The sequence below is a fragment of the Lissotriton vulgaris genome, chromosome 8 (assembly GCF_964263255.1).
Source record: "Lissotriton vulgaris chromosome 8, aLisVul1.2, whole genome shotgun sequence".
NCBI classification, from domain to species: Eukaryota; Metazoa; Chordata; class Amphibia; order Caudata; family Salamandridae; genus Lissotriton; species Lissotriton vulgaris.
This window is the reverse complement of record NC_141696.1, coordinates 439,417,757-439,444,344: the sequence shown is the minus strand read 5'-3', so window position 1 is coordinate 439,444,344 and position 26,588 is coordinate 439,417,757. Positions and strand designations below refer to the sequence as shown.

Below are 26,588 nucleotides of genomic sequence, written 5' to 3'. Positions count from 1 at the left end.
GTTTATTGCTCATTTACTTCTGAACTGCGCCATTGTTATTTTGGTTGGTACTTTAGCACCCCCACTCGCCTACTTCCAGCTATGGCATGGGTGTGTAATTAAGCCAGAAGATTGTTTCAGTTATGCTATTAATTAAAAAGGACTGATCAAAATAAACAAGCGCATAGACAGAACATTGTTTCTTACAGGTATGCCAGATCAATGACTGGTAGTGGCAGAGATAAAGAGAATCAGAGAAGCAGAAAGACGGGAAGCAGGAAACAATTTCAAACAAATACACCATGTTTACTGCTGTGAACCAGCATACGTCAGACAATTGAAGACATGTATTCTCCTGGGGTTCCTCAAGAAAAAGAAAAAGGAGTTCTTATAAAAAGAGCACTGGTGGAAGATTACAAGGGGCCAGTGAGAGAGGTGGTAAACAGACAATGCTCTATGGGTGGGAGAAAGATGTGCTGGACAGCCTAAAACAAATAAAGCCAGCAAATAGAAAGCAATCAATTGTGAGTTACAAAACACAAAGCCAGTGGTAAGCAATGAGTCAAACACATTCCTAGGGAAGCTTTCAGCATGCCCACAATATGCCTTTGCAACCAGACAGTTGAGCTGTTTACAAGGCTTTGACCTAAACAAACAAGCATTTTCAATGCAATATGTCTCGCTTTTGCAAGTGTTTAAGCGATTGGCATTGTAAATGACAATGCCTTTTATTTATGTGTTTTAAACCCAACACATATGTAAAAGACATTGTAATTTTTAATGCCAATAGCTCAAACTCTCGAAAATGCGAGAGCACTTTAATGTTGCCGGTGCCCCTTTCTTTAGACCCTACTCCCTATATTCAGGTTACAGTGAGCAGCCCCTAAAGGAAGGGGCACAGACAATATTAAAGTGAAAGGCCATATGGTGTGCTTTCACACAAAGCAAAAACAAAATAATTAATTTAGGAACAATTTGCAGCCCGGCTGCTTAAGTGAAAGAGGCCCGGGCTACTATTATGCGAGGTCGCTAATGTGAAAGCGTCTGCCTGTAAAATAAATTATCAAAACAGCGCAGCCTCTAAACTGAAAGCAGACCACCGCGTAAATGAAATACCTGAATAAGCGCTGCCGCTATAGTTAGAGCGGACCACGTAGTAATTTAAAGAAATACAGTAGTCAAAGCTTGCGGCGTGCTGCGATGTCGTGGGTGGAATAGGGGAAGAGCATTAACGAAAATAGTACTCAACAACTTATATAGCAGACTATGTAACAACGCCAGTAAAAGGTCTAGTCGTTATGGGAGGTAACAAATGCAGACAAGGCAATTCCAAGATTGGACGAATAAGCCTACTAATGACTCGGAAGCCAGCGTTTACAAAGGACAATGACAAGCCAATTAAAAATATGGGCGGAGTGTGGGCGGGGCTTCCAGTGCATACTCCAATACAGCATGCCTTGAAGAGCGCACAGTGCATGCACGCTGCCGCAAGGCTCAACCCCAAAAATTAGATGCAGGGGGAGCTGTGGAGTGAACCAGGGCCATTTTTATGCTTTGAGGCACATGCCATTATTATCAGCTGAAACAATTATGAGGTAAGAAGCAAGGAATGACCACTCGTTAATATGATTCTAAGAACCACCAGCAGCCTGTAAAGAAAGTCCATGGCCAAGGAAATTTCAGAGGCTTAACTAAACATTTCAAAACACAGTTTAGGGAAAAGAGTGTTTGCTTTATTTGCAGTACCTGTAAGGTCCTTATACGATCAGATACATTTTCCTGGGAAAACACACGCCCGGGTATTTGAGGTTCCTGCACAACATCAGGAATAAAAATGCTATCATGTGATAGAGCTCTTCCTCCCATGTGGGACCTACAAAAAAGCAAACATTTGTAACAACACTGGCAAACATTTATTTTAATTTGAACTTCAAAATGAATTCTTTAACATGCACTACATTTTATTGTTACTTCTTAATATGTAATTCCACAGTTAAGTAGCACTGGGAGCCCAGGGTTCCATCCAACAATCAATAGTTAACTAAAGACTTAACACTAGAACATAGGTATCAAAAACATTTCAATATGATAAGTTCTGGAAGTGGTTTTGAGATTTGCATTCATGAAACAATAAACAGAGCATCTAAGTGGTTGTAATCTGATCAACACATCTTGATTGGACAATATTTCTGGGTATGGTAACACAGGGGGAGATGCTGAGCTCTACAAGATGGAAGCGACATACCAGACTGATTGATACTCCCTTGATCCGCTTAGTGACAGATTCCTTTAGTTTATTTGCCACACTTTTTGAATGAATTTTACGAATGTATGTTGCCTTCTTGAGAAAGCTTATTGAAGATATGTTGGTGATGTCAACCAGAGTGAAACACGTCAGCTGTGGCTGCTTCATGAAAAACTGAACTTAAATTGTAAATTTGGTTAGGAACAATACTCTGGTTTTACATTGTTTGAATGAAAATCAATTAATCCTGCCTCACCATCTTTCTTTTCCAGTCCAAAAGTCTGACACTGCCAGAGTCATTGGCTTCCACCTTTCCATAAACTGAGCGGTCAACATCATTTACCACGAATCCGGAACACCGCATGCCATTACAGCGCGGTCGTTACAATTACCCCGTTGTTACAACGCATACCATTACTCCGCAAGTCGGAACAACGATTTGCTCTAGGGGTCAGAAGGTGTTGGATTTACATTCCAACACCTTATCTAGTGTTGCACGGACAGGAGTTGAAATAGTAAATTATACTATTACAACATCCAACTCCCCCCAGAGTAAGTTGTTGTTCCAACTTGCGTTGTAATTATTTTTTTTGTAAAACATGGTTATTGGCATTTAAAAGTATTACATACATCACATCTTTCACTGCCGATGGTGCTGGCATACAAGTGACCCCGCACGGGAACATAATATTTTCTTATGAGAACAAAAGATTTGAAGGTTGTTGAGCTTCTTCACTTGGTCTATTAATCGGCAATGACCCCCGTGGGTCTGTGTCCATCTACAAGTAACCTTCCCGCATGTCTTTCGCCTCGCCACGCTAGGGTTATGATGTGCAGTGTCTCCCCGCACATGAGCTTGTAGGGGTTTTGAAATAGCAGCCACATTCTAACCTTGAACTAACGTGGGGTAGAAAACTAGGATGCACTGTGTCTTATGTTATGCTTGCCAGTATGTTAGCACCTGAGAGCTGCACTAGTGTGGAACATCATGGTGTAGTTGCACCTAAGGGGATAGGAGGAGGGGGGAGGGATAGCGCCAAAAGCTGTGTGCGTGGGGGGTGTAGTGAGGGGTCGTTGGTAGCCATTTGGTCTGGCCCGTCGGGTGCTTGGGCCTGCTGCGCACCCTCCTGAGTATCCTCTGGGTCCATAAGAGCCATTGGGGAACCGCCCCTCCTCATCCCCTCCCCTGTCGCCATTTCTTGCGTGAAGTAATGAAGTAGCATGCCCCAAGGCATGGAAATCAGATGTTTCCGGAATCCCTGGACTTCCTCACCCCGTAGTATTCCCTCTTCCGCTGCGCCCCATTTCTTTACCGCACACACCCAAGCCGCCCTCCCAATGCATAGTTATACACCGTTTGGCCAGGAAGAGCACTAGGGAAGCAAAACGTATCTCTACTTTCATATGCTTGTGATGCTTACAGATACCTAGTAAACCAAAAGATATGCCAGAACTGAGATATTGATTTAACCTGAAGGTTTTGTTCATAAGTTAGAAAAACAGATTCCAACCTACGCTGTTGCTAGTTAATAGCGATTTATTCAATTCTTTTCAAGAGGGAATTTTTAAACAATTTAGTACATTTTATACAACACTACACCATTATATATACAGCACTCATTCATCTAGTCATCCATATCACAAGCATACAAAATCATGCATCCATATATACATAGAATTTAAGAATGATCACGAAGGAGAATTAACAACACAAAGATTAGAAGAGGGAAAACAAAGACAACAAAGGCTGCTCATACAATATTCATCTGTGATATACCATATATCTAAACATATATACAAAAATTAGAGATTAATCATAAACAACTTAAATGATATCACACATTGTATATACACATGTTCAGGGTATCGGAATTCACAGTTGTTTGAATTTTCAGTTTAAAGGGAGCAGCACTCTGCAAGGGGCCTACGCGTTTCGAGTCCTATACAGTGAAGGGACTCTCATCAGGGCCGAGGAAGTTATCCTACTGGTCTGCAAGGCCACTTCACAGATGTAGAGTACTGGGGTGCAGGCGGTCGCGCTCACTGGAGGGTGGCGAAATTACACTTATTTGTTCCGACGGCCCGTGTAGATATTTTCAAGGGTGGCGAACCTTAGGTCGAGCCCAACGGGGTGCAATAACCTCAATCGGTGGGGCTTGGTGCTCGATCAGCACAGCGTCCCACGTGAATTTGGACGAGTGCTGGTAAGAATTTTCTATGAACTCCTGAGGGGATTGGTATCCTTGTGGCCGTCGGCGTCTCCGGAGCGCTGATCCACTGCGCATGCGCGAAGGATCAGCGCTCCGGAGACGCCGACGGCCACAAGGATACCAATCCCCTCAGGAGTTCATAGAAAATTCTTACCAGCACTCGTCCAAATTCACGTGGGACGCTGTGCTGATCGAGCACCAAGCCCCACCGATTGAGGTTATTGCACCCCGTTGGGCTCGACCTAAGGTTCGCCACCCTTGAAAATATCTACACGGGCCGTCGGAACAAATAAGTGTAATTTCGCCACCCTCCAGTGAGCGCGACCGCCTGCACCCCAGTACTCTACATCTGTGAAGTGGCCTTGCAGACCAGTAGGATAACTTCCTCGGCCCTGATGAGAGTCCCTTCACTGTATAGGACTCGAAACGCGTAGGCCCCTTGCAGAGTGCTGCTCCCTTTAAACTGAAAATTCAAACAACTGTGAATTCCGATACCCTGAACATGTGTATATACAATGTGTGATATCATTTAAGTTGTTTATGATTAATCTCTAATTTTTGTATATATGTTTAGATATATGGTATATCACAGATGAATATTGTATGAGCAGCCTTTGTTGTCTTTGTTTTCCCTCTTCTAATCTTTGTGTTGTTAATTCTCCTTCGTGATCATTCTTAAATTCTATGTATATATGGATGCATGATTTTGTATGCTTGTGATATGGATGACTAGATGAATGAGTGCTGTATATATAATGGTGTAGTGTTGTATAAAATGTACTAAATTGTTTAAAAATTCCCTCTTGAAAAGAATTGAATAAATCGCTATTAACTAGCAACAGCGTAGGTTGGAATCTGTTTTTCTAACTTATGAACAAAACCTTCAGGTTAAATCAATATCTCAGTTCTGGCATATCTTTTGGTTTATTATGTTTAAATGCTCAGCCTAACTGATGTAGAGCAAACTCCCCGTTGTTCTTTGAGTACAGATACCTAGGGCACTAGCCTCCCATGTGTTAAGGTCCCGTAGCCCCGTGATCGTTCTAAGTGTAGCATGGACAGTGCGCCAGTAGCTTTGGAGGGACGGACAGTCCCATAGCATGTGGGAGAATGAGGCAGCGGGCACCTGACATTTAGGGCAGACAAAGGAGCCATCAGGGAAATACATTCTGAAGTTTTTCAGGAGTGAGATATGTCCGAATCAGGATATGCAATTGTATGTTTTTGAAGCGGTAATTGCGGGATACCTTCTTAGTGTATGCTAGTGCTTTGGCCCATTCCCCATCATGCAAAGGCCTGCGAAAGTCGGTTTCCCATTGTTCCCTGAGGGATACTAGTGTGGGCTGCTTAAGGGATCGTATGGCTTTAAAGATCCAGGTAACAAGGTGCCGCCCGGGGCCCATCTGTAGGATTGCGTGAAGGACCGGGTGTGTAGGGGGTTCTTCGTCAATTGTGCACCAGTGTTGACGGCATTCATTTAAGAGCTGCCTGTACAGTAAGAACTGTCCCCTAGGGAGCTAAAAGTCGGTCACAAGTGCCTCAAATGTCTGCAATTGTCAGTCAAAATAGAGCGCCCCAACGTCCGTCAGGTCGTGCTCCGTCCATATGTGCAACATTCTCTGTGTAGTGTGTATGACTTTTTGGAAACCCTACTAGCGGCAGGAGAGGAGAGTACTGAGGCGCCTCACGATGCATTTTGTGAATGCGCGCGAGACAGGCACGCGCCGTCATCAGCTGAAGTGGCTTGGTCGGGTGGGGTGCAGCTCTCGGTAGTAGCATACGGTGGATGGCGTGAGTTTGAAGTTGTCCATCCGCGGTGATCAATTCTCTTTGCGCCAGGCCCGCTGTCCAACGGGACACCCATTGTAGTTGGGCGGCCAGGAAGAAGGCCTCAAAGGATGGCGCAGCTAGTCCTCCTTGGTCGAGAGGCAGCTGCAATTTTGCCAGGGCAATACGCCTACAACCAGATCCCCAGATAAGAGTCCCAAGCAGGGTATCTAGTTCGCTGAAAAACGAGCGGGGAGGAACCACTGGGAGGTAGGAGAAGAGGTACAGGAGTCTTGGGACTGGGATCATTTTGGCAATCGCTATCCTGCCCGTGACTGCTAGTGGGAGATATTTCCAGAAGTGTATGGATGATCTGATGCCCGCCATCACCTTTCGATAGTTACCCTCATAGATATCCTGCGGCGAATGATACATTCGGATTCCCAGGTACGGCACTGCCTGGGGGCTCCATGAGAGGTCAATGTTACCTAACCTCAACTGGCACTGGGGCATTGCCTGTACCAAGGGATAGACGGTGGATTTGGACCAGTTAACTCTTAGTCCAGCCACTTCCTCAAAGTCCCACATAATTTGCAATATAGGGGTGAGGTCCTTTAGTTTTACTACGGAGGCAGCTGTCTTTGGGTTTAGAGGGAAAGCGCTATTAATAGTAACATAGCACACAAGTTGTTTGAATGTTTATATAAATTGTCATAACATGTGAGGTTAGATTTTAATATACACGTTTTTTAATCTTGCAGAGAACCCCTGACGAAGGACTTGATAAAGTCCGAAATGCATTGGGTATTTTATGACTTGCAACCAAGGATGTTTTGTTAAATACGTGCATGGAAAAATGCACTGGGCCAGGGACAGACTGATTTGCATATAGCCAGGTTCTGAGCTGGGATGGTGCAGTGAGATAAATAACGGTGATGGATCAAGCCCTGATCTTTGGACTGGGTAAGAGTGGTCTGCTTAATTCAGACACTCTGTTCATCACCACCCCTTTTTCTGAATCGTTTTTGGCCACTATAGGTGTGGCAGGGTATACTCAGACATGAGTCCCTTTCTCACTGCACCATCAGGATTCAAGCAAGCCGGGCCGAAGACGGCTGAAATGCCAGAAACCGGTCCCCGGTAGATTGTCTCCTTTCTGGTGAAGAATTGGCTTGGTAGTTTAGTCTGCCCTGTTCCCATGATGCACTGGGCCAGGGACAGACTGATTTGCATATAGCCAGGTTCTGAGCTGGGATGGTGCAGTGAGATAAATAACGGTGATGGATCAAGCCCTGATCTTTGGACTGGGTAAGAGTGGTCTGCTTAATTCAGACACTCTGTTCATCACCACCCCCTTTTCTGAATCGAAAAAGGCCTGGATGGGCATATCCTATGCATGAGAAGTTGATAAAACAGAAGCATATCACGTGCAATAAGATCTATGAAAATAAAAGGGTTTGAAGACAAAAAGTACATGGACTACATGGAGTAATTGTGATAAAAATGAAAGTGATTTAAAAGGATTTGAGACTACCACATTCGCTGTGCATCTGGACCGGAGTGCAGTTCCGCTCCTTTCATATTGCTGAATTACTGACGTGACAGAGGGCAGTTCACGTAATCCAGGTGGCACGCATATAGCCTACAATTTGGAAATATTTGGTTTCAATATGAGACAACAGGAGTGCTCTGCAACTTCTAACAGGGGCATATACAAGGACATCATCGGCGTATAGGGACACCGTATGGGTGGAATTCGCAATTGGGATTCCCCACTCTTCCCCGCAGTGCGGAGACAGGCCGCCAAGGGCTCCATTGCCATGGCAAAAAGCAGGGGGGAGAGCGGGCAGCCCTGTTGAGTACCGCGGCGAACCGAAAAGGAGGCGGAGACCAGGGGGCCTATTCTCACTCTGGAGGTGGGTGTGAAGTATATGAGCCTTGTATATGCCTGGAGGCGAGGTCCAATTCCCATATGTTGTTAGACCTGAAATAAGTAGGCCCATGAGAGGGTATCAAACAGACTTGTGTTGTAATGGCATGTTTTGTTACAATGTGGTCATTGTAATGACCACATTGTAATAGCATGCGTTAAGCATTCAAGGTAACGTGGCATATTCAGTTGAGCAGGTGACCGAGTGCTGTTCCGGAAGTAGAACAACTTCAGTCTTTGGGAGGGAATGTCTTCTCTAGAATTTAGTTGGTTACACACATTTATCTAGTTAGAACTATTGTGAGGTACATTATATTACTGAACTATACGGAAAAGCTGTTTTGGCAACCACACAAGAGTTCATGGTGAACTGTGAAAGGCAAATTACAGTTCTTGATAGACTGATTCTCATAACTGTGATGAATCTCCTTCAAAGTTATTCTTTTTGTTTTACTGTCAACAAGAAGAAGCAGAATTGCTGGGTTTTACGAGAACGTGTCGCTGGATGGTTTCCAAGGACCCTCCTGACAAGGCAAAACTCCATTACTGTTGATGGCACAACAATACTTGATCTACTCGACCACGGCAGAGGAACACCACCAATGCCCATAAGCAGCCATGAAACGTCTGTGGGAGCAAGGCATCACCAACCATGGGGAGAAGTGCTCTTTCTTCCATGTCACCAACAAATTCTTCGGCTATGTTTCACTCAAGAGGAGGTGCAAGTTGACCCCAAAAATTACAGTCAATCAAGCAAGCATCTGCACCCTGCAATGCCTAAGAGGCTTGGAGCTTCTTAGGAAGGCTACATTCTGTGGTTAATTTATTCTCAAACTGGCAACTATTGCAAAGCCAATGAGCATGCTGACAAAAGTGATTGCTCAATGGGTGTGGAGCCCAGTAGAGGAGGAGGCATTCCAGAAGGTCAAGGCAATACTAATGAGCCAAGCGACAATGGCCCACTTTGACCGAAAGAAAAGGACGGAGCTCATAGTCGACGCCAGCCCAGTCGTCCTGGGGGCAGTACTCACGCAGGTAGTGGAGCCAGGAAGGTGGGCACCCCTGGACTTTGCAAGCAGAGCACTCATGCCAAAGGAGATCAGATACCCTCAAATTGAGAGGAAAGTCCTTGCCATTAAGTGGGCATGATGACATTTTCATCTATACCTCTTGTGGGGGATCATTCCGTGTAATAACAGATCATCAGCCACTAGTACCCCTGTTCAAGGTCACAACTTCCCATCCCCCACCTCGCATTGAACAATGGGGGATTCTGCTACAGCATTATTAATTCAAGGGGATCTACAGACAAAGGTCCAAAAATCCTCTACCATCATCCACCTCAAGTCAATAGTGAGATGGTGGAGGACGCTAATCAAAACGAGGAATACATCTGCCAGGTCTCAAGGAGCTTGCCAGAGAGCACTGAATTTACAAGAGGTTTAGGAAGCGACAGCTGGAGACTCATTCTTGAAAAAGGTCAGACACACTGCAACAAGGATCCTGGCAACTCTTCCTGCAAGATACAAACAGTATGAGGTGTTCCGGACAGGGAACACCTCATGTAGCTATGGAGGATACAGCATAGGCTCAGTGCCACTCCTGAGGGACTTGTCCTATGAGGCCACAGGCTGGGGATCCTCAAAAGCTTGGCACACCGATTGGCCCATGGTGGACATCAAGGGACAGGGAATATGAAGGCTCGTTCGTGGGAGAAAGTGTGGCTCCCAGGACTGGAAACACTGGTGGATGGCCTGGTATGTGTCCAGTGTGTCAGATAACAGGCAGCCCTGAATTGCCTGCCCAAATACTTCCTGAAGAGCCAGCCGATACTCCCAGCTCTAAAGAAAGCATGGATTTTGCCAGTTTGATGGAAGACTCACCATGGTCCTCATGGAAAGCAACTTGAAGTATCCTACTGTAGAGATTGTCGAATCAACGACATTCACAATTGTTGCACTAGCCATGGAAAAGGTGTTTTCCCTGTTTGGCTTTCCTGAAGAGATCAAAATGGACAATAGTCCGCCATTTCAGGACTCTGAGTTCCAAGAACTGCTCAGACATCTTGGCATTAGACATCGCCACATCACCCCACAATGTCCAAGAGCAAATGGGGAGGTACATCGATTCATGTGGACACTAAACAATATGCACAGCACCACCACGCATTGGGAACACAGCCCAGAAGTCAGTCCACACTGATTCCTGCAGGATTACTGAGGGACATCCCATTGCACTAATCAATGCCACACATGGGCTTTGATGCTGAAAGAGCACTGAAGGGACATGATTCCTGTACATCTGGAATGGACTCAACCCAAATATGATCAGGAAGGTGCTCAGAACCACCAATGCCAAAATAACACAAGGGAAAGTATCCGTTGGAGAACAGCCTCGAGACAGCTGGAGCAGGGAGATCACGTAATCCTAAGAGAACACAGGTCTGGATGGAAGTTCAGGACACCATTTGAACCAGGATTATGGGAAGTAGCAAGAGTAGATGGCACAATGATGTCGGCCAAAATGGTCAAAAAGGGAGAGGATGCAATCAACTGAAATATATCATAGTTCAAGAAGGTGGAGCGATCTCATCAGTGGAGTCAGGAGGAAGAAGAGATCCAAGATGTTGCTGCTCCATCGGTGGCAGAGGACTCTCAGGATCAGCCACTGCATGGTGAGACATTGAGGGAACAGTCAACAGGTGATGAGGGGAGTGTCAAGGAGACCGCAATCAAGAAAGTGGCCCAGACCACTCTCAATAGCAGAGATACAATCTGCAGCCGCACCTCAAGCGAACCAAAGATTGAAGATCTTTGTTAAACACACAGCATGCCCACTGAGCCTCCTGAATGCATGGCCTGGATACAATGAACCACTATAATATTAGACCTGACACCTGAGCAATAGTACGGGCAAAGACCATGTGTGGTCAGAGACCTTTTTATTTATAGCCTCTGACCACACCCGAGGATGTACTGCATACGTATCCTGGGAAGTGGGCTTCTCCTGAATTGCCCAGGTGGCTCACTACAAGCAACACTAAAAGATGTTAAGAGATTAAAAACATAACAGTGAATGCTTCATAAAGAGTTAAATATGTTCTTATATTGTTTACTGATTGCAATCTGTGATGCCATTGGACAGCTCAGAACCGTGACAACCTTGGTAACAACGGACTGTGCCTGATGTATTGGTTACTGGAATGTTAAAATAAGTCTTTCTCTGCTGCATTATACCTAGGGCTTGAAGTCACTCCTCAGCCGTGGGGTCAAGAAGGGTAGTTCTGTGATCCAGATTCATTGGCAAAACCAAATAACTTGCTACCCAAATATGAACTCGAACCAACTCACAAATTGAGGTGTTTCAGTATACAAAGCAATAATGAGGAGTGTCTAGAGCATGTGTGTCTGGTTAACAGGGCCACCAGTGATAGGGTGATCAGTGAAAGAAGGAAAGCCAGTCAAGTAGACAGGTCTCTTTCCCACCTCATCAAAGTAACATATCCATAAAGCCAATGACATTGCGGAATAGACTAGGACTCGTGTGCTCCCTGATGTCAACTTTAGGGGCTCATATCTGAAACAGATGAGGAGCAATAAACATTTTGTATGAACATTTTGTATGGTAAAGGTACAATTGGGGCTTGAGTTACCGTCAGGATGGGGCTTGAGTTACCGTCAGGATCCACTGGTTTCTCGCCAGTAACCAGGGTAAAGCATTGATGTAATGTTAGGTGATACCACCTTTAAACCACAATTTCTGCAAACATAGGTGGTAGAAATATCATTCCAACTTCTCAGGATTCATGGCGACATTCATAAATATAGGGTGGGGAGGGGGCAGTGCAGGGCTAACAACAAGTACGGTCTTTGTATAGTCCCATCACATCTTTGACCCTCAGTTTATGTTGTTGCCACTATTTTGAGCATGACCAGCTGGTCTAATATCATTGCGGTTTCGGAGTAGACTCACTTTTGTTAGCTGTTCTTCGTGCAGGTCTCACTCAGCTGTGCCTTGCACTGTCCTCCTGACCAGGGAATCTCCTCTCTACTCCTGGGCAGTGTAGTGGCCCCTCTTATAGGTAGGGCCTAGCAACTGGACTTTTCTAGTGCCTATGCCTAGTTCCAGCTTTTAGGGGAGCAGCAACTTCTAAAAAACCCTGAGTATTAATATGGTGAAAAATCTTTGCTAGCTTGTGCTATAGACCTTCTTTTGAAGTCCAGACAAATACAAGATAATTACACTAGTCAGCCAGTATTCATGGCAAACCAGGCGCACTGGAGGGATGCCAGAGCCAATCATGCAATGGGACATGCCTAAAATCCATTTGTCTGACCAAGTAGTGCTGGGCACAAATTTACTACTATGGGGCAAGGGTAGGGGGAGGGGCACCAGCACCAAAAGGTTATAGCAGATGAAGTTTTGAGAGAGACAGTGCAGATGTCCAGAGGAGGGTTTCACTTGGTGTCAGACAACCCAACAATCAAAAAAGGCAAAAAAACGATACTATTTCAGCCGAAACCACAATTCAAAGTGTGCCAATAAGGAATTTTATAAAATACTCACAAAAGTCCGTAAACCAAATTGAGCACAAGCTACAAATCCCATTTCTCAACAATTTTGGGACAAACTGGCAAATTATCACACAAAAGGAAGCATATTGCATTGTTACTTAAACAAACAAGCATTTGCAATGCAATAGGTCTCGCATTAGGAACGTTTGAGCTATTGGTACTGTAAATGACAATTTTTTTATTTATGTGTTGGTTTTGAAAATAGCAAAATTAATAGCTTTGTCATTTACAATGCCAATAGTTTTAACTTTCGCAAATGTGACACCTATAGCATTTGTAAGGCAATATGTGTTGTATTTAAGTGACTTAGATGTATTGATATTATAAATAAAAATGGCTTTTAATTTTTATAGGAATCAATACTTAAATAAAAGTTATTGTAATTTATAATGGCAATAGGTTTTGTAAATAACTTTTGTTAAGATTATGTTCATTGTATTTTATTGTGACGAAAATCAAAGAACAGAAGTGAAATATTAACATCTTTTTGTGACATTTGTAATAAAGCTTGAAACATTGAGAGAACATATTTGAATCAGTTGTTGTTGAATGGTTGCACAGATTGATGCTGTGGTGACGCTGAGTGATGTGAGTGATGTGATGGCGACGAGTGATGCTGTGGTAGCGCATAGTGATGTTGTGGTGCCCCAGAGTGATGCTGTGGTAGTGCTGAGTGATGCTGTGGTGATGCGATAGATAGATAGAGGGAAGGCGATAGACAGATAGAGGGAGGGCGATAGATAGAGGGAGGGAGGGCGAAAGATAGATAGATAGAGGGAGGGAGGGCGAAAGATAGATAGATAGATAGATAGATAGATAGATAGATAGATAGATAGATAGATAGATAGATAGAGTGAGGGCGATAGAGTGAGTGCGATAGATAGAGTGAGGGCGATAGATATTCAGATAGATAAAGTGTATTTATGTTGCATTGAGTAGAGTGTAAGTATGAGGTGTGCAATTATATGGCACTGAGTGGTATTATGTGGAGTGTATTTACGTTGCATTGGGAAGAGTGCAATTATGTGGCGTGTAATTATGTAGCACTGAGTGGTAATATGGGGAGTGTATGTTGTATTCAGTAGAGTGTAATTTTGTGGCGTGTAATTATGCGGCACTGTATTTATGAGTAGGTAAATCGAGATTACGTACATCTGGCCCATTGATTTGTATAACATTTATATACGTATGTAACATTTCAGTGCTTTGGAAGTAGTACAGTATAGTATAGGTAAACACCTTATAGGTTTATGCTGTACCACATCCTTATAGTTTCACACTTTGACATTCACTATAACAAACTTTTACATACAAACATAGAAATTTATTTCTTTCTTTAACCAGAAGAGGTAGTTCTAAAAAGAACTGGTTTTTTTTTTTGGTTTTGTTTTGCTTGAAAAACGTAGAAAAATGAACTTTTTACACAAAATAATTGTTCAACGGGAACAAACTATGAAATTGAAAGAAAAAAATTATTTGCTGCATCTGTGGTTCCTGTTCGTCTGTAAAATTACTTCAATGGACTGTTTTCCGAAGGCTACTAATTTACTGCAATGTATGCATTGCATCATTAAATTTTTCAGTTCTGGCTGAATGTTCGCCACCATTGAAGATGGCATTGGTGGTACTACGGTTGTTGCTGTAGATGTACTAGGAAAAGAGTCCTCCTCCTGAGATCTTTGCACCACAGCTCTACTCCAATTGTTGGGGTGTATATTTTTTATATGGCGTTCCATGCTGTGGGTTCCCAATGAATATTTCTTATTTGGATTTCCTCTTGATAACACTGTCACAGATCTTGCAGGTGACCAGTGGTGCATTTACCTTCTTTTGATGTTCTGGAAAGCTGAAAAATTTCCAGACTATGGACTCCTTCTTCTTACTTGGGTGAGGGTCCTCTTCCACAAAGTCTTCATTAGTAGAATGGTCAGAGTCTGGATGTTCAGCCATTTGGAAGTATTTTTCTGTCGCTAGGAGCTGTAGAAAAAAGGTGTTACTTCTCTAAAAGCCAAAGAAGAATGATGAACATGGGAGGGGTCTTTAACAATTGGAGTAGGAAATATTATAAACCAATTAAATCTTTTGTTTTGAAGTCACATGGTTGAACGTAAGCTTACGGAGCGCTTACGTTGCGTTTACGTAAGCTTACGGTGCGTTTACGCTCTATTTAGGGAGCGCTGACTTCATCTTACGATGCGTTTACGTAATACGCACCCTCGCGAGATTTATAATTGCCTAAAGTTATATATGGTCTTTAAAATTTTAAACTAACATGTTCTTTATTATCCCAGATAATGTGTACCTTTATATTGTGCAATGAATACGTAGATATAACGATTTCAAGTTTATAAAACTTTCGGGGGTAAGAGCTCGAAGCTTTTACGGTGCACGGATGGTGCTCTTACGTTGCGTGCACGAGCAACGTACCCTCGCGAGATTTATTACTACTCAAAAAAGTAATATACTGTTGTTAAAGGTTTTTAAAAAACATTTTCTACATTTAAGCAGGTATTGTTTACCTTTAAAATCGTAGATATTATGTTTTAGAAACTTAAAAAATGTGTCGGGGTAAGAGCTCAGAGCGTTTACCGTGAGTTTACGGAGCGCTCACGGTGCGCGGCCCGTGTGATCATATAAAAAAAACTTGAAAATAAAAATTATATATCTATTATATTAATTATATATATTCACTGAATAAACCATAGGTTTCAAGCCTTACATAGTTAGGTATTAGCATTAAAAAAACCTTGTAAATTCACCAAAAAAAAAACATAGGTTTCAGGTCATATATAGTTAGGTATTAGCATTAAAAAAAACCTTGCAAATTCCCTGAAACAACCATAGGTTTCAGCTCATATATATAGTTGGGTATTAGCATTTAAAAAACCTTGCAAATTTACTGAAAAAAAATATAGGTTTCAGGTCATATATAGTTAGGAAATAGCATTTAAAAAACCTTGCAAATTCATTGAAAAACCATAGGTTTCAGGTCATATATAGTTAGGAATTAGCATTTAAAAAACCATTGCAATTGCTCCTATATAGCTAGTTGTACTAACTATATTTCGCGCACCCGCAATCCACTGCTGATGAGGTCACATATTACATCATTCATGACATGGTCAGTGACATCACTGATGACATCACTGATGACATCTCAAATGACATCACTGATTACATGATTGATTACATCATCCAGTGACTGAGTTTCTGTAAAGTTTATATATGTTATACATCCACTCATTCTTCATTATGTAAAAGTGTCTGGATAAAAGGTTCAGTAGGTACATGACTGAATGTATAAGTGAGTGATTATATGTGTCTTACTGAATGCATGGGTTAGTAACTAAACTGTATGAATCAGTATGTCTGTTGTTGTGTAAGCTACTGCATGTGTTGATCTGTAGCTATACGAGTGGCTATAGGGGTTATTAATTGGTTGCCCAAGTATTTGTATGGGAGACTGAGTGTGTGTGTGTGTGTGGCTGGCTGGGAGGTGTGTGACTCTGTGCAGATCAATGTGTACTTGTATCAGTGATTGTATAAGATAGTAAGTATGTGTTCGTATATGTTTGAATAAGTAAGGTGTTGTGTGTATAACTGTATAGATGAGGAAATGGAAGTGTGATTGATTCTTTACATGACTGACTAAGTGTGTGAGTAACTCCATGGATGAGTGGCAGTGTGTGAGAGTCTGCATAGGTGTATGAGTGCATATGATAGTGTTGTATTGATGAGTGACTGTATGTATGAGTGATTGTATGGGTGAATGAGTGGATGTGTGTGTAGACCTAGGAATCAGTGAGTGCCTATGTAGTAACTGGTATTGGTGTGTCAATGGTTTCAAGAATGGTAGTCTGTATTTAACACTGGGTGTATCAAAGGTTATATTAGAGTGTGAGGAGGTGCATCGTATTATCACATGAATTATGTCATCAGTGATGTGATGAGTGATGTCAATTGAGATGTCATCAGTGATGTCACTGACCATGTCATGAATGATGTAATATGTGACATCATCAGCAGTGGATTGCGGGCGCGCGAAATATAGTTAGTACAACTAACTATATAGGAGCAATTTCAATGGTCTTTTAAATGCTAATTCCTAACTATATATGACCTGAAACCTATGGTTTTTTCAATGAATATATATATATATATATATTATATTATATATAGCAGTAGTAAATCGTCACACCTCCGACTTCCAGAAAGATGACAGCGGACCCAAAATTAGAAGTGCTAAATATTTATTGTGCAAGACCCCGCGCCTACGCCATGACGCGTTTCGAGCCTCAACGCCCCTTGATCACATGACACGCTGTGGAGTGCTCACAGGCTATTTAAAGTGACAGTGCATTCATTGTGCTGATTAACACATTGAGCGTCATCATAGACATAGAAGTTACAAAGTTGAGTCCTGGTTGTCTCAAACAATTTCAAATAAATATTATTTTAAAAAAGTAGCCTATTTACAAATAATTCATAATGTTCAGGAATAATTTATGCATGGTTTAAAAACGGAAATTAATACTAAAATAGTAATTTAAAAACCACTGTATCATTGATAGTGCAAAAATTGCGCTAGTCCTGCTGTTCATAAATGTAAAATACATGTAACGTTGGCAAATATTTGAATTAACACACCATATGCTAAATTTATAGTGTGTAGGTATCCACACTGACATCCAGTAAGTGAACCACTATTCAGCCCAAGTGGGCAGTCAAGATGAAGCTCTTGATAAAGTGCAAAAATGTGCATTTTTTGTAGTGCAAACCGACCTGTGTAAAAGTATAACGAATGTGCAAAATATACAATACTTTGTAAAAAATAACATATATATACAATGACGGAAAAGGCATAGATGTTAAAATATCAACGTTCATATTTCAGACAAGTCAATGATGTCAGACCTAAAAATCCCTGTAAATGGAGTGAGTTGTCATAAGAGCAAGAGTATACATAAAACCAACCATTTATAGACACGTAAAGAAATCCACACTCGAATTAAGACATGCCGGATATTTACTATCAAGATTTTAAATATAGTGTGTTTCAAGTTTACGTAGGGTCCCCTCTTTGTTTCCACCTCTTCTGAGAGGCATGACTGCATCAATCACGTAAAACTTTAACAATTTCAGGTCTCTCTGATGACAGTCATTAAAGTGTCTGGCGACTGGATATGTTTCATTGCAGTTGGTATTTGCCCTCATGTGCTGGAGCACCCTTTTATGAACCTGAAGATTTGTGCTCCCCACATATCTGAGGGCACAAGGACACTCCAGCCTATATACGGCATACTTAGTTTTACATGCGAGATATTAAGTGATTGGGGTGGCCTTGTCTTTAAAAGGTGTGGTGTAAGAAAGCATATGGACTCCATGTTTACATGCCTTACAGGATGTACATTTACAAAATCCTGTACGTGAGCTGAGCCAGTTTGTCTTAGCCAAGACTTCTGGACTGCTACTGACTAGGCTATTTTGCATTGAAGCCGCTTTTCTCTATGTAATGGTGGGAGAAATACAAGATTCCCATCTTGAGACTAGGATCATTTCTGATGAGCCCAATGCTTACTCATGATGTTGCGTATAGCAAAATGTTGTTTACTATATGTAACAACTAATCTGGTTGGTTCCGAACTAGACATAGAACTAGTGTCTTTCTTCATTGTTTTAGTAGTGAGTGCCTCATCTCTAGTTAGGGCATCTGTACGTTTCATGGCTGCTTTAATTGTCTTATCTGAATAGCCTCTAGCTAATATATATATATATATATATATATATATATATATATATATATATATATATTTATTTATTTATACCCACTATTAAAACTTAAAAGAAATGGCATGTGTATATGTATAAGTTAATTAGTTTGGGGGAAAAGTTGCATTCACCACCACAAGACAAATTTGCCATCAGAGCATATAAATATTATTGATTCTATGTATGTATGGATATTTATATAGGAGGGGTTTACACCAGCCACTAAAACCTTACCAAGTGTAACTTGTAAATATGTATGTATAAGTTAATTTCAGCTTTGTATAAAAACTAAAAACATTTACAAATACTCCCTTCCACCTTTGTCTCATCCATCCTCTCTCTGATTCATCTCAAACCTTTCTGACTACTATGAACTCCCTAATATCTTTCTCAAACTTCGCCCAACCATGTCACCTAACTAACAGACAAGCAAAGTCACTACTTACAAAATCAACTTACTTCTTACCCTTTCAAATCCATTCCCAGCCTTCTATCCCTACTCTAAACGCTACTAAACACACAAGAAGTCAAGAGCACAAATCTAACAACTAATGCAAATGGAAACAAGCTTTGGCAGGGAGCCCGCATGCGCGCTCACACAGCTGAAAGAAAAACGAGCCCTGAAAACAGGAGAATGGTGCACGCGCGCCCGGCATCTGGCTTCAATTACCACGGCCCCTGACAGCTGGTAATGGATGAAATATAGCCTTCTGGTGTGCGTCTCCGCACGGAATATGCAGGAAGCGGAGCAACTCTACAGACTATGGCCTATTGCGTGCTGGCTTGTGAATACACAGCCATGCGAGGGCCAATTGCCATGCAGCTGCCATAAATAGCGAGCGAAAATCACGCGCTTCTTTGGAATTCGTAGGCTAGCTTGTCGAAGTCCTCTCTATAGGACTCTGAAGCCACACCCACTTCATGGGATGTAGGTCGAGCCCTAAAAATAATAAACTCTTATTACTAAACATTAACTCTAATCTTGGGTTCTGGAGTAGTGTGCTACTCGCCATAAAGCAATCCAATGCTTCATCAGGAGTAGTAAACGCTATATAAATACATTTTACAATTACAATCTCCAACTGCAGCACAAACAGGGATGCCACAGATGGCCACAGGAAAGTATGTTCATGTAGACAAAGGTTAGATATCCTGAGCGGGGAAAGCCATATATGGTAGAGAGAAGGACAGAGTTGCCCAGGGGAATTTGTATGCCGAGTCTTCCAGTCCTATAGATCTGAGGCAAGTGCACAGCTGTATGTTTTTCGAACAATTTTTAATCTCTATCTGATCCACCTCACACTAGCTCAATGTATGTAGCAATACACATTCATATGACATTTGCTCATGATATATTTTTTTACCTGTTTATTTTGTAGTGCTATTCCCTGATGAAGGGCGTTTTAGCTACGCCCGAAATGCATTGGATTCAAAAATAACTTTGTAGTTTGTATGAACATATGCACAACCATGAAATGGTAATATGTGAACAACAAGAAATAATGAAATAAGTATGGAATAAAGAAAGAAATAATTCACAAAGAAAATGGTGTTTGGAATTCTCATTCTAACACTGAGGAAAAACAGTGTGCCCACAGGGATGCCTTTAATGCTTCATTAGAGACACGTGTTCATTGAGTCTTTCAGTCCTCCCATACAGGCTACAGAGCCAAGGCAATTTGAAGGGGAACCACTGTCTTGTGCTGCAATCAGAGGACATCATTCATATAGCATACACAGCCCTGAACATATATATTCATACTTCACGTCATTGCTATCATGGCACAGAAAGAGGAGAAGGACCACAGTTATGGAAAATGAATGGAATTTCAATACATGGGGCATTTGAACCTGTCCTACATGTACAAGTAAAGAAGTCCTGCGCTTTGTATTGAAAATTAGGCAACTATCAACGGTTTCCCCGTAGCGTAGTGAAGGGACAGTAGTCATCCTGCATTAAAGGCAGAGGTAAATATTGGGTGTAACCCCTGTTCAGAGAAGGATTTATAGAGGAGCAAACAGTAAATGTGTAGCACTTCCAGTGGACTGTGATATTAAGATCAAAGGGGGGAAATCTCAGAGCAGGCAAGAAGAAAAAAAAGAATCTAAGAGCAGAATCTTCAGAGCTGTGAGAGAATTTCCATACCTACACAGTATAGTACAGATTTTGATTATGGTATTGGCGATTTTTAGCCTGCAGCTAGATGAATTAGAAAGATGACTTTAGTTTCCTGAATTAATGCAAAACCGTTGGTATTCTTAGGAGGAGAAAGGCATAAAGGAATACTTTGATCAACTGATCAGGAAAGCATTTCACAGGATGAAATAATCGTTGTTTATTCAGGATACACACTTCAACTGCATGTGGAAAATAAGTGCATATAATTAAGATTCAAGTACAGGGATGTTGCGAGTAAAAGGGATACACAGCGGACCCCAACCTACTTCTTTAAGTAGAACGTGGTAGTTTGACTTTGTACTTTCTGTCATGCAAGAAGGAGGGAATACACTGCACAAATAATGTCCATCAGCAGCAGACTTCTGTCCTTCCTCTGATAAGACCCTATTAACCATCAATGTGCTATAGTATGGCTCCCAAGTTAAATCTATGGGTCTGAAAACAAGACCTTTGAGCAAGTTCGATTCCAGCGACCCCAGACAGAATTTAGCCGAGCTCAATTTTCTGGACATCTCAGCTCTGATGACCACTCAATTGCCAACTCTAGCCTTCAGTTTGCTCATTCTCAGGCTGGTATTCGTGCTATAAGAGACATCAAACAGGTGTTTTTATAAACCACTTAGATAAAGTAGTTGATGAGCGAGAAAATAATGGATGTCGTCTTACATACAATGATTCTGTACAGAAGATGGCAAGCCAGGTCCACAGGTCTGCCTGTACCACAGCTTGCCAAAGTAGCTCTGGAGATTGCAAGGCTAAGGAAAGTTGCAAGGATACAGGGGGAGAGGGAACTTCTCTCCCCTTCTCCCCTTGTCCTAAGACCCTACATTTTTCTAAATCCAACTACCTCAACACACAAGAGTGTGTTCAAAAAGGGCATAGGAAAAATATCAGTACTCAGAAAATTCTCCCAACACTTTTTATTAGTCCTGATGTATTCTCTTAAAGTAGTATTCTCCCTGGTCAATTTGCTATCTTCCTTGACCAACAGCTTCTTTCCATTCCTACCTTTTCTTCTGACAGAGCCATTAGGTCTTAATACCTTTGCCATTTGGACATATGTTACATTTGATCTGTTATAGGAACAAGGAGCTGAATTAGACAGTCCTCCTATATGTTATACTGTCGGTGATGGGCTTCATGTTATGGCTCTTTCAGGAGGTTACTTATGACAGACCCAAAATAGCCACTATAGGTGTGGCAGGGTATACTCAGACATGAGTCCCTTTCTCACTGCACCATCAGGATTCAAGCAAGCCGGGCCGAAGACGGCTGAAATGCAGAAACCGGTCCCCGGTAGCTTGTCTCCTTTCTGGTGAAGAATTGGCTTGGTAGTTTAGTCCGCCCTGTTCCCATGATGCACTGGGCCAGGGACAGACTGATATGCATTTAGCTAGGTTCTGAGCTGGGATGGTGCAGTGAGATAAATAACGGTGATGGATCAAGCCCTGATCTTTGGACTGGGTAAGAGTGGTCTGCTTAATTCAGACACTCTGTTCATAACCACCCCCTTTTCTGAATCCTTTATGGCCACTATAGGTGTGGCAGGGTATACTCAGACATGAGTCCCTTTCTCACTGCACCATCAGGATTCAAGCAAGCCGGGCCGAAGACGGCTGAAATGCCAGAAACCGGTCCCCGGTAGCTTGTCTCCTTTCTGGTGAAGAATTGGCTTGGTAGTTTAGTCTGCCCTGTTCCCATGATGCACTGGGCCAGGGAAACTGATTTGCATATAGCCAGGTTCTGAGCTGGGATGGTGCAGTGAGATAAATAACGGTGATGGATCAAGCCCTGATCTTTGGACTGGGTAAGAGTGGTCTGCTTAATTCAGACACTCTGTTCATCACCACCCCCTTTTCTGAATCGTTTTTGGGCACTATAGGTGTGGCAGGGTATACTCAGACATGAGTCCCTTTCTCACTGCACCATCAGGATTCAAGCAAGCCGGGCCGAAGACGGCTGAAATGCCAGAAACCGGTCCCCGGTAGCTTGTCTCCTTTCTGGTGAAGAATTGGCTTGGTAGTTTAGTCTGCCCTGTTCCCATGATGCACTGGGCCAGGGACAGACTGATTTGCATATAGCCAGGTTCTGAGCTGGGATGGTGCAGTGAGATAAATAACGGTGATGGATCAAGCCCTGATCTTTGGACTGGGTAAGAGTGGTCTGCTTAATTCAGACACTCTGTTCATCACCACCCCCTTTTCTGAATCGTAGACCCAAAATAGCTGCATGTTAAACCCTTAAGAGGATTTGAGAATTTTAGCTTCTCCTGGAAGTATGCCAACAGTCAATCCATAACAATTGAGAAGCAAACATTACAATATAGCAAAACTGAATCTTGGAAGCTTCTATGCCAAGGGATTTCCCACTGTGGTAAAAATAAAGCTGGCAGAGTTAACATTTATTGTTCATTTTTATCATGGATAATGGTTACTCAGCATTTCATAATCAATCCATGTATGCTATTTTCTCTCCCAGAAAAATCGAACCCTCTCACCTTGGAACTTCAGAAGTGAATGTGGGGATTGTGTCCTGGTTGGAGTATGCCAATTATAGTTATCCAGGCCTTCTGGTGTACTCCACTTGTAAACTTCATGGTGTTCTGAATATGGCTGTCTGATCCCTTTATTGGCTCCCTGCAGCTCAGCAGACACAGTTTAAGATCCTCTGTAATGCCCATAAAGTCTTGCACAATGTAGGACCAAACATCTTTCAGGACAAAATGATTGGATACACCTCAGCATGCTTATTATGGTCTGGGTCACTATGCAAACTCCAGGCTCCAACTTTTAAGTAATCTATATGTGATGGATGTGCCTATTCCATCGTATGTCCCCAACTGAGGGGCATGTTACCTCACAATCTTTGTCTCAGAAAGAATTGCTATTTGTTTCAGAAAGCTCTTAAGACCCATGTGTTATGTCAATGTAGTCATGGTCTTGATTCTCCCCAGTCCCCAAGGTTAATTACAGCCTTAGTGCCACAAACCCCAATGATGAGATTCAGAATTACCTCACTCTCTCTATCCTCCCTCTACTGCTTAGTCATACCATGTCTATTCCTGTTTTGTTCCAAGGATCATTCCTAAAAGCTCCAGGAGAAGCCGCTCAAGGAAAAGACTCACGTTCTAAATTATGATTTTGTCTCTTAAATTTAGCGAGTTTTGGGATTCCTGCAATAAAACAAAGAGAAGAGCATTCCCACTTGTGAGGATGTACCTGTCCAAATCAAATTGCTCTTTTTAATCTCAGATATTGCACTCTAAATTGTAGTGTTAAATGACAGTTTTTATATAGCTTTTAAGCAATTCAAAAAATCACTTTGAGGAGTGCTAGTGGATTATTGGCCAAAATAAAGTGCTGAAAATTCTGAAGAGAGCGCATATATGTTTTGTAATTAGCTGGAAAGGTAATTGGTTAGCACTTTAAAAAAAAAAACACCGAATCAACCCCCCACCCTTTTAATTTTTACACTTTTAGTTCATGATTGGAGGTAAAAAGGCAGTCAGTGCTTAGTCATAACAAGTAACATAGCTCAGTGAGTTACTCGCCCAATGTGGAGCTCTATGTGCAATATGCGTGTCACAGCGGTAGAATTTCAGGCATGGAAAACTCAGAATTTCGATCTTCATCCTCCTCTGGTTGATGTAATGATCATCATCATACTGGGTAATAACACTACTTGCTATTTTATAGCACTATGAAATATGAGTATTTATTTAAACAAGCACTACCTGCAAGGTTACTTGTTGCTATGTTTATTATCATGAAGTCTGCAAAGCATTAATCCTAAGCAGCAACGTATTCCCCTTCAAACTGTTTTCCCAGGCCTCCTCTGGTACCACAGGCTTTCTTTCTGCTTCTAATAATGACACTACTGAGAGAGTAACAAATTATATAACAGATTCCTTAGCAAACTCCATTAACAAAAGGGAGAGAACAATGGGAACAAATATTTGAGAATTATATGCTGCACCTTTGTCGTAGTGAGATTTTCCCAGATCCCTTTTCCCTTTGAAGCTCAGAGTTGAAGTTCAGTCCAAACAGGATTACTGAATGGCATTACTTATGGTTTGTGACTAACGTAATGCAAGAAGGGATCTACTAGCTGCCGTTTAATAGGTGCTGAAAATTCTAGATTATCACTCCCCTGTCCTGCAGATAGAGGGGTCACAGATCATGCGAAGGTGGCTTTCCATGAGGTGGAATCTCATCTTCTATATACTATAATCCTGATGATTCTAGTCATCTGCTGGGCCAGGAGACGTTGGGTTGCCACCTGTCAAGAATCTAATATACGTGATCATGATCCTACTGTTCATGCATCACATTAGGACATTGGCCCTAAAGGTGGATAACTACACAATTTCTGCACCTACAACTAGTACCGGAGCTCGATGCAGAGGAGCACCATCATGCCTGCTGTCCCCACACCTCTCCATGTATCGTGACAGACCTGACAGGCAGCCACTCAGTTATATCAAAGAGTCCTGGAGACCACACATACAAAACCCTTTTAAGGATTGGGGTTGGCCCTATGAATTATAGACTAACAGTTCCACAGCAGGATCCATTCATCAGAGGGGTAATATTAAGGGAACCTACAAACCTCAGAATAAACTTCTAGAGAAGTTCTAGAATCAATATGAAGAAGAATATCCTGAAACCTATCAATCAATATAAGTGTACTGCTGGGGGTCCAGATAAACTGTTCCCTCGTCCCGCAGAACTTCTAAAGATGTTGAATTCCACTAAATAATTCATAGCGAAAAAACAACCTTTTCAATCATGTGGATAGAATTAAGGACAAACTCCTCTCCCTAACAAAGGTGGGCAAAGGACAATTTATTGCCAGGGAGTAAGACCAACAACTGGCCTGAGCCCTCCTAGTTTGTCTCAGTAATCTTTAAGAAAGTAACTAGTTACGTTCCTGCTTACAATTCTGGTGGTCTATAATCACGAGGTCGAAGTAAGCAATCTCCTGTAAAAAATCATAAAACTAGAATATGTTGTGCTTGTTAATAAAAAGTTAACTAATCCCTACACACATTTCTTGATGGACAGCTGGGAGGAAAGCCTTATGAAAAGCTGAGCATTCTTCGATGTGCAGTAAACAGAAAATAGATGTAGAATACACCAGACCAAAGGAAAAATAAATATAGCTTTGTGTACGGAAAATAATAGGTGAGAAAAAAAACCTTGGGAGAAAAGACCCTATGTATATTAACACTCAAAAATTACCCATACTCCAGTTCTAAGAGGCGGACAGCAGGAGAGCCAGGTCAAGGCACATCCAGTGGAAAACCCATGTAGCATCCCAGGTCTTGAGTCATTCTTTTTACAAAAATGATGAAAGTCTCCATACCGGGGCACCACCAGGTGCTTGTTGACCTGCGTGTATTACATGAGCTGGATGTACTACAAATGTTTTCTAATTTAACATGAATAAGTAAATTAAGGAAACAAAGTTTTTGCTTGACAACAATAAATTAAAGCTTGGGTACCTATGTGATGTTAACCGGCAGGATTGAAAGGAAGGTGGCACCAAAACAAGGTTTTGTGGCATTATACTATTAACTTGTGTACTGCTGTAGATATAAGTACTAATCAAATTCCACTTCACCATCTGCCTATCATCAGCAACTTAAGTCAAATGCTTCCAGCCAGTAGTGGAGCTAGGTACTGGGGACATAAGGCAATTGTGGATTTTATTCCAATAACTGGTTTCGGTTGTATGCCACAATATCACAACTAAATCGATCTACACATATATCAACTCCACAAATATCAACTATCAACATGTACTCATGGAGGGCAAACATACTAAAGCACAGATTGACTATTAATAACTCCACATTTATTCACCTTGATGATAGTTGATACTTTGGAGTCGGTAGAAGTATAGATCGATATTTAAACTTTGACAGGATAGAAGA

General features: G+C 41.9%; 1 protein-coding gene across 8 annotated transcripts in view; it reads right to left on the bottom strand.

Moving 5' to 3' along the window:
- Positions 1–26,588, bottom strand: part of CRACDL (CRACD like) — a 612,462-nt gene that overhangs the window by 201,405 nt on the left and 384,469 nt on the right. For all 8 annotated transcript variants that reach the window (XM_086934213.1, XM_086934214.1, XM_086934210.1 and 5 more), the window contains one exon: positions 1,726–1,852. In XM_086934213.1, the coding sequence (XP_086790339.1) occupies positions 1,726–1,852 (127 nt within the window). The remainder of the gene's footprint in view (positions 1–1,725; positions 1,853–26,588) is intronic.